Source organism: Ictidomys tridecemlineatus, chromosome 3 (assembly GCF_052094955.1).
Source record: "Ictidomys tridecemlineatus isolate mIctTri1 chromosome 3, mIctTri1.hap1, whole genome shotgun sequence".
Taxonomy (NCBI): domain Eukaryota; kingdom Metazoa; phylum Chordata; class Mammalia; order Rodentia; family Sciuridae; genus Ictidomys; species Ictidomys tridecemlineatus.
The window spans coordinates 80,132,203-80,149,582 of record NC_135479.1 but is presented as its reverse complement, the minus strand read 5'-3'; the positions used below and the strand labels follow the sequence as shown (position 1 = coordinate 80,149,582).

Genomic DNA, 17,380 nt, shown 5'->3' with positions numbered 1-17,380 from the left:
TACATCCCCAGCCCTTTTTATTTTTAGACAGAGTCCTGCTAAATTGCTGAGGCTGGCTTCAAACTTGAGATACTCCTGCCTCAAACTCAGGAGTCACTGGGATTTTGGTGTGTGCCACCACACTCAGCCTAGGTGTTTTTGTTTTTTTAATATATAGGGTTAGGGTAGATATTCTGGGCCATGTAGTTTATTAGAAAATCATCCACATGTTCACAAGTAATTATTGATTCAGACATTAATTCTATTGTTCTTGGAGGTTAGAATTTATGTCCTAAAAAATCACAAAGATTAGTTATTAGTGCACAAGTAGCAGCCTGCCTCTGAAGTTCTTTCTTTTACATTTTAGCTGATATCTATGATGCATAGTTAAGAATGATTTATAGAATTTTGTATGGAGTTAACTGCCCTTTTATTAAAATTCCTTTGTTTATTGTATTCTTATTTCTTCTTTCCTTTCTAATCTCCTCCTTGAATTTGAGATGATAACCTTAGGTCTGTATCTAAAGTTGATGGCAAAGTACTTTCCAAATCATTTGAATATTTATTGTATATGGGTTTTGTAGTGTTTTTAAAGTTACAAATCCTGTTGAAGGTATGTGCTGAGTTTTTGAACAGTAGGTAACTTGGTCTGCACAACCTAAAGATCTCTTGCCATGACAGCTGCTGGAACCCAGTGTGAATACTGGAGTGGTGGGGCCTTGGGCAGTGAGCCCTCCATAGGGAGCTTGATCCAGCTTCAACAGTCCTTCAGAGGGCCGGAGTTCGCCCACAGTTCCATAGACGTGGAGGGACCCTTTGCAAATGTCAACAGAGGTAACATACCGCTTGCCAATTTCTTGCCTAGTGGAATTGATTTCATATTCTGTAATCTTGTGCTAAGACCACTGCCACCAGCAGAGCATGAAATTTGTGTTCTGAGTACCTTCCATTGACACTGTACCTCACCAGGGGGATGAAGTTACATAATTCATATTGGGATCACATGATGCTGCAGCCAGCCAGGCTAACCAGCTTCTAGTTACTATGCTGCTGGTCTGAATGCTCAGGTGATTTGTTTAAGAGCAAGAGTCTTATGCTTATTAACTGAGAAACAATAGGATTTAGTCTTTCCCTGTTTCTTCAATGATGTAGAAGGTTAGAGCCTGGAACAAAATACACAAAGCCCTACTAGGTCATATAGTATTCTTAGGAGAACGTGCTTATTGTTTTCATATAATCGAATGTCCAAAAAGTCTATAAGGTCTGTTTACAATTTCAGTATCAGAGCAGACTTAAGAAGGTTTGTAAGTAGCTCTACTCTTTTTTTTTCTTAAAAACTATAAAATTTTTTCTCTATTTGCAAAATGAAAATCATTTATTTAAATTGTGCTTTTTGAATTATCCAAATATGTCTCAAAATTTTCATTCTAATTCAATAACATAAATTACTTTTCATTTTATATTATTCTTAAATGTTCTTTATGACTCAATAGAATGAGGATAAGAAAGTCCAATGATAGGTCATCCTGGGAGTGCAGGCTTCCCTCAAGTAGTGGAGTAATCACACAGCTCTGGAAGGAAGTTCTGGAAAATTTGACTAGAATCCCCGTACACCAGGGAAGACCACTAGTGACATTTATTGCTTCAAGTCCCAGGAAGGAATTTGAAGTTCGAGAACTAATTGCCTTTTATGTCATTCTACAAGCCATCTCAGTCTCAACTTCTGAGATCAGATTCCATTCTATGTGCCTGTTATGCCTTCTGGTAATTTTTGCTTGAACTTGTGGAAATTCTCTTTTCAGATGACTGGGATGTCGCCGTAGCTAGTTTATTACAGGTGACTCCCTTGTTTTCACATTCTCTATGGAGTAACACTGTCAGATGTTACCTCATGTACACAGAAGAAACCCAGCCTGAAATGGATCTTTTCCTGAAGGTGAGGATATCTATAAAAATTCTGTATACACTGCTTTAAAACACACGTTGATATTATACCCTATTCAGGATACTGTTGCCTCTGAACCACATGCCTTGCTGGATATTAGATAGTATGTCTTAAAGAACAGGAAGCCTCTTGGACTTTTCTGCAAAGAAAACATTGTTCTGTATTAGATGCAAAGAAAGATAGCTGTTGAATTAAGGGTTTTGATTTTTAGCCTTCCGGGAGTGACTTTCTTAGGAAAGGAACTAAGACAGGAAAGGAGGATTATAATTAGCTGTAATTAGTTTTGAATACCATGTTAGAGTGATGGAGCTTTATGTTGTTCTACATTTTATTGTATATTCTCTCTTTTTTTTTTTACTTAATTGATTTTTTTTAAATACACGACAGCATAATGCATTACAATTCTTTTTACACATATAGAGCACAATTTTTCATATCTTTGTAATAAAGTATGTTCATGCCAATACATGTACTTTTTTGCATTATAATTCTTATTACACATATATACCACAATTTTTTATATCTCTGTATATAAAGTAGATTGACACCTAATTCGTGTCTTCATACATGTACTTTGGATAATGATGTCCATCACATTCCACCATCCTTGCTATTCTCCACAATGTTTAAGACCTTCATAGATCACACCTACATTAGTTACATCTGCCAGCTCTATCTTTTGAATCTCTTGCAGGTAGTAACAAATTTAATCCTTGTCATCGTTTTTAATTTTTCAAGGCAGCCCTTGGAGTTTTTCTAAGACAGGCATCTGCAAACTGTACCCTGTAGGCCAAATCTGGCCTTCTGCCTGTTTTCACATAATCTGGAGCTAAGATTGGTTTTCACATTTTTAAATTGCTTTTAAAAAATCATAGGAAGAGTAATATTTCATGACTTGAAAGTTACATGAAATCCAAATTTTAATGCCTATAAATAAAGTTTTATTGTACATGACGAGACTTATTCATATATATGCCATCTCTAGCTGCACTACAAGGACATTTCAATGGCAGAGCAAATTGTGACAAGAACCAAATAGGCTGCAAAGATCCCTGCTAAAATGCCAAGGTGTCAAGCTATAATTATTTTTTTAAAACTGTTTGCCGTCATGACTCTGTAGAAAAAGTTTTGTCTGCCCCTATTCCAAGTGAATTTTAAGTAAATCACAGACCAAACCTACTGTATTTACATCCTCCAGATTGTTCATTAATAAATACATTTAGCTGTCCTTTGTAGTATTACTCAATTTTGGTAAAAATATTTTAAAGCTCAGAGTTTCCATTCAGTAATTGCATATAGGTTACTCCCAAAGACATTTCTGAGGGCGTTACTGATTTCTGCCATGATAATGATCTTTACTTAGTAACCTAATTTACTAAAGACCAACATGTTTCTAGCATATTTCTGTTTGCTTTGGAATTCTAATATATCCAGTTCGAGCCTTTGTGTTATATAGATCTGTTGATCAATATTTTGTATTCTTTAGAACAATAAAACCAAAATTATTCACAATAATAATCACAAAAAGAAGCAATAAAGCAAAATAACCTAATGCTTTCTCCTGTTATGATCATGAAATAAATCATTTTCTAAGCTAGAGAATAGCTTGGTGGTTAAGCTATTATTATTTACATTTTAGGGAGAAATTGGCTTTTTCTCTTTAGGATTTTTTTTTAAATGTGATTCATTATTACTCCTAGAATTTTGTGTTAGAAAATACCCACCATAACCTGTTACAGAGCATAATTTTTAAAGCCATATGACTCTTACTATTTTTCAAGTTAAATACATTATGCTTTTATATATCATAATTTATTTTTAGGACTATTCACCTAAACTTAAAAGAATGTGCGAGACAATGGGATATTTTTTCCATGCTGTTTATTTTCCAATAGACGTTGAAAATCAATACCTCACTATAAGAAAATGGGAAATTGAGAAGAGTTCCTTAGTTATTTTATTCATTCACTCCACTTTACCAAGGTAAGTTGGAAAAATCTGTAATTTACTATATGCATTAGCTGTATACAGAATTGAAATTGCAAATGAACTTCAAAGATAGGTTATAATTACATTCTTTAAAATCAAAAACAATCGATGAAATTTAATAAGTTCCAAAACTATTTCACACTTACCTAAAATAAAGAATTAAAATTTTTAGACTATTAGACTTTTCTAATAGGTTGTATGAACAACATCTTTAATATAAGGATCATTTTAATCAGGACTTCATAAGTTATATCCTGATGGCCAAATTCAGCTGGGTGCCTGCCCTTGTAAATAAAGTTTTATTGGAACACAGCCATGTTTTTTTCACTTATATACTTTCTGTGGCTGCTTTTCTACTGTAACAGCAAAGTTCAGTAGTTGCAACAGAAAATTTATGTCCTGCAAAGCATGAAATGTTGACTTTCTGGCCTTTTACAGAAAAAGTTGGTGATCCATGATTTCGGTAATTATTATTAGCCTTTCTTTCTTTGGATACAATTTCAGAAGTTTATGGATTTTATGATACACACACCTTGAACAATGGTGTATGTGTTGAATCATAATTGAAATGCATTGAGGAGCTTTATTACTTGAATAAACCCAGCAAAGTGAACAGTCTCCTTATAATGTGAATGTAAGCATGCTAATGAATCTTGCCTGCAAATAAAGATTTTTTAACATCAATTAGATATGTAGATAAAAGACAAATAAGCTTACAGAGAGATTAATAATTTTTATTTCTAGATTTGTTGTCTGATTGAATTTAACCCTTCAAAGCATTTCTCTTTTTTGTCTGAGGACAAACTGACATTTTTTTACTGTGTACAGAAGTATGTGGGACCTAAAGTTTGACAAGAGTTTCCCTGCTGTATAACTAACTCATCATTAGTCCTAAGACTCGGCTAAGTGGGTCAAGGGTGGTGGCACATGCCTGTAATCTCAATGACTTGGGAGTCTGAAGCAGGAGGATCACAAGTTCAAGGCCAGCCTCAGCAACTTAACAAGGCCCTAAGAAATTTAGTCAGACCCTGTCTCAAAATATAAAGTTAAAAAAAAAAAAATGGGCTGGGGATGTGGCTCAGTGGTTGAGCACCTCTGGATTTAATCCCTGGTACCAAAAATAAAGACTGCCTGCCTAGTGGCCAGGCAGGTGGCAGCTGGCTGGTCAATGAGCCTTCACCTGGAGTATGTTAGGAGTCCTTCCACTTGATTGCCTTCAGTGAGTTTTATTACTATCTACCCCTTTCCCTTTTCTTCCGTTTTTAAATTTACTAAGGTTTTATCATGTTTCCTTACTTAATATTGAGTAATATTTTATCTTATTGGTGCTATATCATTTGTTTTCCATTATTTTTCTTTAATTCCTATCTTTAATCCTTGAAACCATCTTATTTTTCTTTTCTTTTTTTAGAGCTTTTTTAAAAAATTATTTTACTTTTTAAAATACATGACAGCAGAATGCATTACAATTCTTATTACACATATAGAGCACAATATTTCATATCTTTGTATATATCGTTTTTTCTTTACCTAAAGGAATTTGTTAATAGAATATTGTACATTATTTTGATACTTTTAACATTTATCTTTATCTTTCTAATCTTAAACTCTTCTTAATGTCCCCCATTTCTTTCATATTTTATTATTTCTGCTTGGCAGATTCATATATCTCCTTTAACTAAAATTACATTTATTTGCATTTTAAAAGGTTATTCTTGTTAAAGAACAAGAATTTTTAATTTCTTAGTCTTTTCTTAGCCTCTGCTTCACCTTTATTTTACTTAGATTTTTTTCTTACTCTGTTTGTTTATTATTTTATTTCATCATTTGTTTCTTCCATGGCTGTCACCAGGTGTGGCAGTCAAGATGAGATTCACACCACAAGCAGGGACTCTTGGGGCCTTCATTTCTCTCAGATTGCTCATTCACCTCTCCCTATGGATCCTTCCTCCTTCCCAAAAGGTGAATCTAGAAATACTACTCCTGAACCACTTGGAATCTTGATGGAGAAATGCTTTTCTAACCAATAATTAGACCTTGTGTCCAGATGGTACCTACAGAGTTACTGAAAGATACTGTTCAGTGGCTTCTCACAACATTCAGTCATCATTAAAAAAAAAAAAAAATCTATCTAGTGAGGAACACAGCACACAGGAGCCATGCCTTTCCATTGTCCCTCTCCAGAGAAGGGAAATGGTCAGACTTCTGACACTGCTGATCCATGTGTTTCTTCTTTAATTAATTTGACCTGCTTTCCTTTGTGGCAGCATCATAGGAGAACTCTTCTAACATGAAGGGTGTGAACTGAAAAATGGGGACTCCAGGAGGGACTGGCCAATAGGAATATTTTAGATAAAGGTCTAGGATATTCTTTGCTCTTGATTCTTTGCCCTCCATCATTGTGGCAAAACTCTTGTTGGGCAGCTAAGCTAATGAAGAATTCTTGATCATAAGTGGAAGAGAAGGGCGCTTTTCATTTTGGAGGCATCCTCTGGTCCTGGTGGCACAGAGGGACTACTGCACCTGGTTTTCTTCAGTGCATCCTTCATCTCTCCAGGGAGAAGAGCTCCCTCTTGGGAGCCTTCAGGGTAATTGCCAAAGGATAATCAAATCACCTTTCTTAGGCCCTACTCTTGGTTTCATTCAGTCCTTAGTAACAAGGAGTAACTCTGTGGAGTTTTCTTACAGAATTTAGTGAAGTGGAAGCTCCACTCTTGTGATTGAGCTTTCTTCATTGTCTTCCCCATTTCCAATTCCAATGGCCCCACATAGTGGCATCTCCTCTATCAGCTCTTCCCTTCTGAGTTTGTCTGTACAACCCACTTTCTGACTAGATTCTGCAATGCAGATTACCAGCATGTCAGCTGGCCTGTCATACTCTCTGACTTCAGCAGTTATTAACTCTTGATCTGTTTATTTTCATCCGTACCATCTACTTCCCTTCCACCAAATCCCAGATACCATAGCATTTTACCTAAACCCCTGTGTCAATTTTGTAGGGCCTGCTTTTCAAATACAAACATGCATCTGAACAGAAGGCCCACTCTTTGGCATTCATCTGGGCCACAGATTTTTTTAACCAAAAACAAAAAGAAATGGGCCATTTAAATTCCAAACTTCTGTAAAACATGGCCATAATGATTTCAACAATGAAAATTTCTGTGGATTGGAACATTGGGTTAGCCCAGAAACATCTAATAGGGTATTATTTTTTTCTGTTTTATCTTTGAGACTAGTTTCTGCATTTGCAAATTCTGAATCTTTTTACTAGCTCCCATGTCCTACATGCACACACACATACACACCAATATGCCTCTCCAGACAACTTTAAAACTTTTAGAAAGGGGAATTGGCTGCAATGTTCCTGTGGCGTATTAAACACTAATTTTTTATTAGTTCTAGAATTTTTTAGTAACTTTTGTAAACAATATAATTATGGTTCCCTGTAGCAAAGTTTATTTAAAAAAAAATAAAACAACTTTACCATAGTCAAGGTTTTTGCTACTCATTTGACCTCACCCATCTACCCCTAGGTCTTTCTCATAGTAGGTATTGGACATATTGAGGCCGTTTATTAAATGAGAAAAGGCTAAAGGACTGGAGAAAAAAAATGTCTTGAGCCTTTAGGGCTGATAATATTTGTGTTTAAACTTAGAAAATATAAATCAGCCAATGGAATTTTGTTTTCCATGTATTTGCAAAGTCTCGTGAGTCTGGTTCCACTATTTTGAGCCATGTTTAACAGAATCTTTGAGAATTTTGTGAGGTTTAAAAAATCAAGTTGCTTAAGCCTTACAATTTAATTCATAATCTATCATACTGACTCTAATTGTTGGCTAAGGAACACATTGTATTTTAAGAACAAGCTATAACAGAGTTTCATCAGAGAATTAAGGACTTAGAGTAGCTTTTAGAAGCTTCACTGGGCTGTAGCTTCTCTGGCCACCTGTCACTGGAGTAGGTTGTCTTACTGTTTGCTGCCACCGTGCAGTGTAGCACCAGAAATGCCAATTTCTCATCTAGCCTTTTATTGGAAGACTGTGAAGAAGCCTTTCTGAAAAACCCTGAAGGAAAACCTCGGTTAATTTATCACCGTCTGGAGGATGGGAAAGTCAGTTCTGACTCTGTCCAGCTTTTGATTGATCAAGTTTCTAACCTCAACAAGGCCAACAAAGCCAAGGTAAAAGTCACAGGGTTTCTTTTTTCAGAAAATGCTTGGCAGAGGGAAGAGCCAGACTAAAGGTCATGATTGGGCATGAGCCTGGAGTGTCTGAGGAGGGGGAGGAAGCTAGCAAAGCCAGAGTAGAGTGAGGGGACGGGGAGCAGGAGAGATGGCCCAGTTGATCCTCAAGAGTCCTGAACACCATTTTAAGAGCTTGGTTTTGTTCCCTTGGAATAAGACAGGGAGCCACTGGAAAATTTTAAAAAGAAGAATATCAGGGCCTGATGCGATCCTGGACAAGTAATCTCTTTGGCCACTTCGTGGAAAATAGACAGTAGTTTGGAGTGTAGTGGGCAGAGTCTGAGAGCTGTGGTACCATCCAGGTGAGAGGTGCTAGTGGCTTAGATCAGAGAGGTGATAAGGGGGGCAAACCTGTGTACTTTTGGTTTCATCATACCCCTGGTCACACTAAATCCTTTGTGTGACTTTGGACAAGTTTTTTTTTTTTTTTAAAGAAATGCCTTAGTTTCCTCATCTATAAAATGAGGGTAATAATAGTTTCTCCCTTATAATGTTATTGAGGATAATCGAGGACAGATATATTAAGGCCTAGAATATTTCCTGACATAGCACCACCACCTCTTCCTGCTGTTGCTGTGTTTGTTGTTACTGTGAATTTTTTTCTTTTTCCCAGTTCATTGATCACTCAGGAGATCCTGCAGAGGGAGTATATAAAACTTATATTTGTGTGGAAAAGATCATTAAGCAGGTAAATATGCATCCCCTGTAAGATTTCATCTAAAATATTTTAAGACTGTTTTCCATAAAGTTGAGTTTTCCAGAGAAAACCACCTGTTTGTTCTTCTGAGAACAGTCCCCAAGGAAACCACTGTTGTTTTGTTGGGAGTACGTCCTGTAGTGTAATTATGGCATTACTTAGGACCAAATAGATGCTGTTACCACTCATCGGTCTCACAGATGATTGACAGTTCATACCTGTTAAGCAGAAAACATATTACAAAAGTGCAAGTTAAAAAGTAGATATTTGAGATGGGCACAGTGGCACAAACCTGTAATCCCAGAGATTTAGGAGGCTGAAATAGGAAGATTGTAAGTTCGAAGTCAGCCTCAGTAACTTACTGAGACCCTGTCTCAAAATTTAAAAAATAAATAAATAAAAGGGCTGGGGATGTAGCTCAGTGGTAAAGCACCCTTTGGTTAGATCCCCAGTACCAAATAAATAAATAAATAAATAAATAAAATAGATGTTTGAAGTAAAATGTGCATTTTACTCAATAGAGAGGCTCCTTAGATTCTGTGTGCACTTTGGATTTTTACATATTAGAAAAGTCCTCAAATTTTCCCACTACATTATCCCTAACAGCAGAGAGAGGTTCAAGTATCCCTTAAGGAAGCTGAGAACATGGACCAGAGAGGTGTCTGGAGCTTAAGGTTTTTATGAAATTTCATGTATCATCTTAAAAATATATTTGCCTTATATAGTCTGATAGTATACCTGTTTATTTTTAATATTAAAAATATTGTCAAAATTACTTATTAACAAAATACCAATAACTATATAATAAAAGATGCCCCATCTTCAAGTAAAATGAACACAAGAGGAAGATGTACCATGTTTAGTGTGTAGTTATTCATCCCTCTAGACACCTCTAGGGAACTAGAGAGTCTATTTGAGAAGTAAGGGGTTAGAATACCTTTTCTAATTAATTTGCATTACAGATATGAAAATTTATTATCAGAGAAAGAGTGAACATCCTATTTTGCATGATGTTATCTAATATAAAGATTGTCATTATAAATTTTTATATTTTCAGCAATCTTGCAAATTTTAGGACAGGTGAAAAAATGAATTGAGCAAAATGAACCTGGCCATATTTACTATCTTTAATGATTGAAGAACAGTATGTTTTCAGTGATCTAATATAAAGATATGACAGCACAGATATTTGATATCAAAAAACTTCATCTAGATAATTAAATTTGAGGGAGAGAGGTACTAGGTAATTAAATTTGGGGGAGAGAGGTACTCGGGGACACTCAACCACTGAGCCACATCCCCAGCCCTATATTGTATTTTATTTAGAGACAGGATCTCACTGAGTTGCTTAGTACCTCGCTTTTGCTGAGGCTGGCTTTGATCTCCCAATCCTCCTGCCTCAGCCTCCCAAGCCACTGAAATTACAGATGTACACTACTACAGCTGGCAGTAATTAAATGTTTATGGCATATTTCTTAAGTGATAGCACAACCTTAAAAATTGTTCACTAGCAGATATAACCACAGATCCCATGTAGCATTTTTCAGAAAGCAAATTTCATCAGAGTCCAATATCCCCTCTAGCTTTATTTTTAGGTAGAAGAGATCTTTGTTTTTGTTATTTTAATATTTTTATTTGTCTTCCTTATTTTTAAATTATCATTTATGGTTATAACTTTATGCTCGCAGGTATTATATTAAAGCCATAGGTTTGGACATCCCTCCTCGGTAGCTTAAGCCCACTTGGGGCCTGTGTGCTCACTCCTGCTGCAAGGTCTTTGCCTCTCATTCATTTTCTCCTTTGTTTCTGTGTGCTTGTTCCTTGTGTTCAGGATATACTGGGCTTTGAGAACACAGACCTGGAGACTAAGGATTTGGGAAGTGATGATTCCCTTCCAGAAGAAGATGATTTTGGAGATGTTCTGTGGGACATACACGATGAACAAGAGCAAATGGAAACCTTTCAGCAGGCTTCTAATTCAGCCCATGAGTTAGGATTTGAGAAAGTAAGCATTTGGAGTATTGTTCCAGCAAAGATTAGTCACCACTAAAAGGCTGTGTTATAATTGTATTTCATCTAAATATAATCAAGGTCTGTGATTGGTTAGTAGTCTGCTGTCATAGCGTGATTATCCATATTGAGATTTGAAAGATGTGTGAGATTCAGATAAACTTATAAGCACCAAGCAATTCTGGTTATGTATTAGAATTTATGAATTCATGGTATCACCATCTACAACTCACCTGAGCTGGGTGTAGCATAGCTAGGAAACTTGATTAGAATAGTAAGGCTATTCTTCCAATTTAAAGGAATGAGAGTATCAGACATTCAGAAAGCAGAGTGCAGTTGTTCATGTAATAGGTAGATCAGTCCTTTAGTAGTCTAATCAGCATCCTAAATATCTAAAAAATTAATAGAACGTGATGTGTACAAACAAAGGTGTCTAAGTTAAAAAAATACTTAATATTTAAAATTAATGTAAGAATAATATGTTAAAGAATATGATGGAAGCTAATATTAACATCAGTATTTTTATTATTTTTTATTTATATATGACAGGAATGCATTACAATTCTTATTACACATATAGAGCACAATTTTTCATATCTCTGGTTGTATATAAAGTATATTCACACCAATTCATGTCTTTATACATGTACTTTGGATAATAATGTTCATCACATTCCACCATCATTTCTAACCCCATGTTCCCTCCCTCCCCCTCCCTACCCCAAGATGAATCAGCCTGAATCAGCCTCCTTATATCAGAGAAAACATTCAGCATTTGTTTTAGGGGAGATTGGCTAACTTCACTTAGCATTATCTTCTTTAAATTTTTACTGTCTGTATTTATGTCCTGTTCCATCATTTCCTAACTGGAATTTATTTGGTCAATCACCTGACCACACTAGACATGATTTGTCTGTACAATGAGAATAACTACTAGTATCTACTTCATTGGGCTGTTGTAATGTATTAAGCCAGATGATGCCCATAAAGCATTTAGCATAGTACCAGGTATAAGACAAATGTTAAATTAATATTTTATAAGACAGGTACCGCTGTTGTTAATTATATACAAACTGAGGTTCTGATTATGGTTTGACCAAGAGTGCACAGGGAGTAGATTGCAGATCTGGGATTTGAACCTGGGGTCTTCTGGCTCCAAATCCTTTGTTTTTTTCTTGTACAACAAGGGATCTTAACTTGAGAACCATGGCTCTATAATTGAGCTTTCTGTGGAACCTTAGCCAAGTGGTTAGGATTTATGAGATAGTAAATCTATGAAGTCCTTTCTTCCTTCAGATGCATCATTACTAGCAGAATTATTTGATTCAATGTATTCTATATCTAGATAGACAAGCAGAAAAATTAATTGTAAAGCTATTCCAAGCAATCCTTTCTTGTAGTTCCTAGAGAAACTTTGTAGCCTAAAGCCATATGCTCTTATTGCAGATTTTTAAAAATTTTCATCAGCTATCCTTTAGGCCACTTAATGAACATCCAAACCCCAAGATAACTTTGGAAACTCCCCAAGAACTTTGATAAGTGCTATAATAATTTGGTTTGCTGAGTGCATCCTTTAAGCTCTGAACCAGTTTTGAGTGTCTGAGAGAAACTCAATTTCAGAAAGTTCTGTAGCATCCTACGCTAACCTGATTCCCTGGGGCAAATTAGGAGACTCAAAAGGCCCCAGAAGAAACCTGCTCTTGTTTAGAGCTATTCTCAACCAGTCCCTGGAAACTAAGAAGGTCTCCAGGACATTGCTGGTACCAACTATTTAAGATAAGAGATAGTTATCTTGTAAAGCAGGTGTTGATTTTTTATGATGAACAGATCCAACATGCCTGACGGGCCTTCAAGGCCTTCTATAGTACCTTGTATGGTTCAGGGATCCAGTGTAACAGAGTGACCTCCCTGCAGTGTTCTGCAAAGCATCTGAATTGCAAAACCCACATGGATTGAAGTGGTGTCCTTCACTCATCAATTAACAGCAACATTATGGGAGGAGAAATTGGGGCCCATTCTTAGTTTGCTACTTTAAGTGTATTTTGGGAATAAAAATAAGCCATTATGAGGGTGCCTCAACTGACAGTGGAGTTTTCTGATGCAGCTTGTTCCAGTATTTTCATTGATAATCAGAAGTTGACTGGAATTTTCAGAGGCATGCACTTCCTCACAATTTAAATTCATTATTCTTTCTAGTATTACCAACGCCTCAATGATCTGGTGGCAGCACCAGCCCCGATTCCACCCCTTCTGGTGTCTGGAGGACCAGGTTCTGGAAAGTCCCTTCTTTTATCAAAGTGGTATGATACGGTCCAGTTAAATCATACTTATCCTCATCACTTGAATTACGGAGGTCCTTCAACAGAACGCACTGCATGTTTGCCTTGCCGCATGGCCGATACTAACCACTAACAAAGCACAGAGGAGTGAAATGATAGCTTTATGCAGTGTAGAGAATTTGGATGTCAGAGAGAAAATACAGAAGGAAAAACAAGTAGGAAGTGTGAGCATTTGTGATTGTGAACATAAATTACATTGGTGAAAGATAAAGAGTAAGGCATGTCAGTGTGGTGGGAAACTAGGTAAATTAAAGAAGGATGCATCTTTATTTTCAGTTATTGGCTTCATCTTAAAAGTTCCATAGAACTTTAAAATATTTGAGTGAAGACTAAGACTATACACACTGAGTCATGCCTGTGATTCTAGAAGCTCAGGAGGCTAATGCAGGAGGATCTCAAGTTCAAGACCAGCTTCGGCAACTTAGCAAGGCCCTGGCACATCTAGGTGAAACCCCATCTCAAAATTTCTTAAAAAGGGGCTGGAAATGGAGCTCAGTGGTAAAGTACCCCTGGGATAAATATCCAGTCTTTTGAAGACAAACTATTAAAAGCAAGATGAATTCTAAAAAAGCATCAAAACTAAGGATAACCTTTACTGTGATTGCAGTTTAGTCTTCAAATTATAGACAAAGGTTCATATAAACTAATAAGCTTCTAAATTTCATTGTATTATTTTTAAACAAGTATTAAGAATATTTTCTTTTATTCATAATTATTATTTACATCGAAGAATTAGCATATGGTTGATTCTTGTTTATTGCTCTATTATTTAAAGTTATCTTTGAAATATAGTATTTTTGTACCGAATAAATTTTCCTCAAATAGCATATTTCAAATTAAAAATTTTTACTTTTCTAATCTTCAAATTAAACTATTTTAATGCTTCCTTTACTAATACCTTAACCTCTAATGTAAATATCAATTTGTGACTAAAATGAAACAATAATTTTTTCAAGTATATTTAAAATTTTGTAAAACTGAGGTAAAATCAGAATGTATGTATTTATGTACAAGTGACTAACCATGCGATTGCTGATAGTCAGCCTTTAATGTCTAGTTTGCTGTGAATTCTTCTTTTGTTGAAGCAGAGGCTCTGGTCAGTTTTGTAACAGTCCTGTTTTTCTTTCAGGATTCAATTGCAGCAGAAGAATTCCCCCAACACGCTGATCCTTTCTCATTTTGTGGGGAGGCCCATGTCCACCAGTTCAGAGTCCTCCTTGATTATTAAACGCCTGACGTTAAAGGTATAGCATGCCACCTTTGGAATTCTCAAAATATTATTTAGATTCAGAAATCATCGGGACTAAGGAGATGATGATAAATAACTTTTCAGCATTACAATTTGAGCATTCCTAATCTGAAATCTGAAACACCAAAATTGGACACTTTTTGAGCACCAACATGACACCATCAGTGGAAAATTCCACACCTGACCTCATGTGACCAATGGTCACAGTCACAAAACAGATGCACTAAAAATTTGTACAGAACCCCCTTTGGGCTGTGTGTAGAAAGTATATATAAAACAGAAACACATTTGTCTTTAGACATGGGTCCCATTCCTAAGATATGTAAATGTCACTGTGCATATGTAAATGTTCCAAAATCTAAAAAAAAACTGAAATCTGAAGCACTTCTGATGCCAAGTTCTTCTGATAAGGGATAGTCAACCTGGAGCCAGTTTTGGTTTTGTCCAAGGTTAAAAATAGTATTTAATCAGGTCCTCTTGGTGACTCAGTTGTGATATGAAAAGTAGGCACGGCACAAGAGCATTTCCACCAGCTGCGATCGGTGTGAACACCTCGTTTGTGCCTGTCTTCGTCCTGTAGTTGATGCAGCACTCTTGGTCTGTGTCAGCGCTAACTTTGGATCCTGCTAAGCTCCTGGAAGAATTTCCACGTTGGCTAGAGAAACTCTCCGCTCGTCATCAGGGAAGCATCATCATCGTTATTGATTCCATAGATCAAGTTCAGGTACTGTTTTCACTTTGTTACCTAGTGATATGAGCTTAAAGACAAAAATACCAGTGATGGCCCGAGCCAGTGTTTAAATTCTATGTTTGTGATATGAAAATAATGCTGTTCCTTTTATTCCTGCTTCATTTCTAGGAAGAAAGCACTTGAATTTAAAAATAAATAAATAAAAGTATGAGTGCCAATAGACACTACTATCTTATTGGGAAGGACCAACTGAATTTAAATAATTAACAAAAACTGTTTGTTTTACCATATTTTCAGGGCCTTGACATTTCCTTAAGTGTCCAAAATTCAGATCAGCGATAATAGTATCCTGCCACTTGTTCTTTAAAAAAATCTTAAATCATCCAAATATAAGACTTTTGTCCTTAATAATAAGAGAAACTTAATGAGAATTTCACGATATTGGGGGAGTTATTGGATTGTTTGAAATCTCTTGGTTAATAGATTGAATCTTGTTTTTGTATTTTTAAGCAAGTTGAGAAACACATGAAATGGCTGATAGACCCACTGCCAGTGAACGTAAGAGTCATAGTTTCTGTAAATGTGGAAACTTGCCCTGCAGCATGGAGGTATGACGCTACCTTTAGTTTTTCAGATTAAGTGAAATGTTTTAAGGGCAAACAAGGAATGATTTTTGATATGTATTTGTGTTTTTCATGATTTTTATGTAAATGGCAGGATGAGTTCAGGTAAAAGACAAAGATCCTATTTATAGGGTTTAGAGGGAGGTGAGATTTGGGATGTAAAGGGAAAGGAGAAAACTTGGTGACTCTAGATTTCTTATTCAAGAAATTAAATAGCTGAACCTGGTGGTTCAATTATAATCCCAATGACTCAGGAGGCTGAGTTAGGAGGTGTTCAAGGTGTTCAGCCTCAGCAATTTAGAGAGACTGTCTCAAAAATCAAAAAGGGCTGAGGATATAGCTCAGTTGTATGGTATACCTGGGTTTAATCCCAAGCACTACACACACATACACACACACACACACACACACACATACACACACACACACACACACACATATCAATTGATGGCGATTTTATGAACTAAAACAGAAAACACAAAGTACAGGCAAGTTTGTGGAGGAAAGGCATTGAATTCAGTTGTTGGACACAGCTAGTTTGAGTTACCACTTGTAGATCCAAGTAATGATGTCTAGAAGGCAGTTTAATTTATGGGAAAGGAAAAACTGGGGAGCAGACCAGCAATAGTAGTCTAGACTCCTATTATCTGGAAATGCAAGCTGGCTTTAGCAGCCCTAAAAAACAAATGACACAGAGATTGAATTGTGTGGAGTAGTGTTTCTCAACCTATTTTTCCCCCTAAGAATTCTCATAGAAATTTTTTTTTCTAATCTCTGCTTCCTAAGAAAATACTGTGTATTACACATATATTATCAGTTTTTATATATAAGCAGATATGTGTATGTATTTGTGCTTTGTACAAAACAATGAGATTTTTCTCACACCCAAAAAACAATTTTTGCTACCATATTGAAAGTGAATATTGTAGCAATTAAATTCCAGTCACTTTATAAGTACTTGTGGACAAAGACTGTGTCTTGTACTGCTCCCATAAGTACCGATGCCTCTGCTTAGTTTTACCAAAGGCACAGAACATAGAACTAGAAATGTTTTACCACTTAGTTGTCTAATATATATATATACCATGTATAGAACTCTGTGGTGATTAATTGCTGTAATGATATACATGTTAGAATAAATCAAAGTAATAGTTTTCCTTGATGTGATTAACAGAGATTAACTTCACTTATTTTATAAAAGCAGAATAAAAAGTCAATTTCCTTCATGGTTTTTAATTGTACTGTGGGTAGATTACTGTTCTTGTTGAATGATTTGAATTTTACTTTTCTTTAAACCAAAGGTTGTGGCCTACACTTCATCTTGATCCTTTAAATCCAAAAGATGCAAAATCTATTATAATTGCAGAATGCCACTCTGTAGACATTAAACTGAGCAAAGAGCAGGTATGTATTTTTAATTTTGATACTGTTTTCACTCTGTGTCAGCCTTCCTATAAAATATCTTATATGAGACTTAAAATTCAATATGTAGAGAGGTTTGTAGCTCAGTGGTACAGTGCTTGCCTAGCAAGTGTGAGGCCTTGGATTTGATCCTCAGTACCATATAAAAATAAATAAATAAAACAAAGGTATTGTGTCCATCTATAACTAAGAA

General features: G+C 35.8%; 1 protein-coding gene across 8 annotated transcripts in view; it reads left to right on the top strand.

Annotated features, from left to right (window-relative positions):
* The window catches only part of Nphp3 (nephrocystin 3), a 36,598-nt gene that overhangs the window by 4,193 nt on the left and 15,025 nt on the right, over window positions 1–17,380 (top strand). For 6 of the 8 annotated variants that reach the window (XR_013436524.1, XR_013436525.1, XM_078043321.1 and 3 more), the window contains exons 4-14: window positions 661–813; window positions 1,782–1,915; window positions 3,747–3,907; window positions 7,937–8,093; window positions 8,770–8,844; window positions 10,685–10,858; window positions 13,060–13,163; window positions 14,332–14,446; window positions 15,032–15,175; window positions 15,653–15,750; window positions 17,067–17,169. Coding sequence is in view for 5 of the 8 variants with exons in the window: in XM_078043321.1 (XP_077899447.1) it covers window positions 661–813; window positions 1,782–1,915; window positions 3,747–3,907; window positions 7,937–8,093; window positions 8,770–8,844; window positions 10,685–10,858; window positions 13,060–13,163; window positions 14,332–14,446; window positions 15,032–15,175; window positions 15,653–15,750; window positions 17,067–17,169 (1,418 nt within the window). In the remaining 3 variants the exon portion in view is untranslated. Of the gene's footprint in view, window positions 1–660; window positions 814–1,781; window positions 1,916–3,746; window positions 3,908–7,936; window positions 8,094–8,769; window positions 8,845–10,684; window positions 10,859–13,059; window positions 13,164–14,331; window positions 14,447–15,031; window positions 15,176–15,652; window positions 15,751–17,066; window positions 17,170–17,380 lie in introns of those variants that run through there. The other 2 variants (XR_013436526.1, XM_078043325.1) reach the window with 2 other exon arrangements.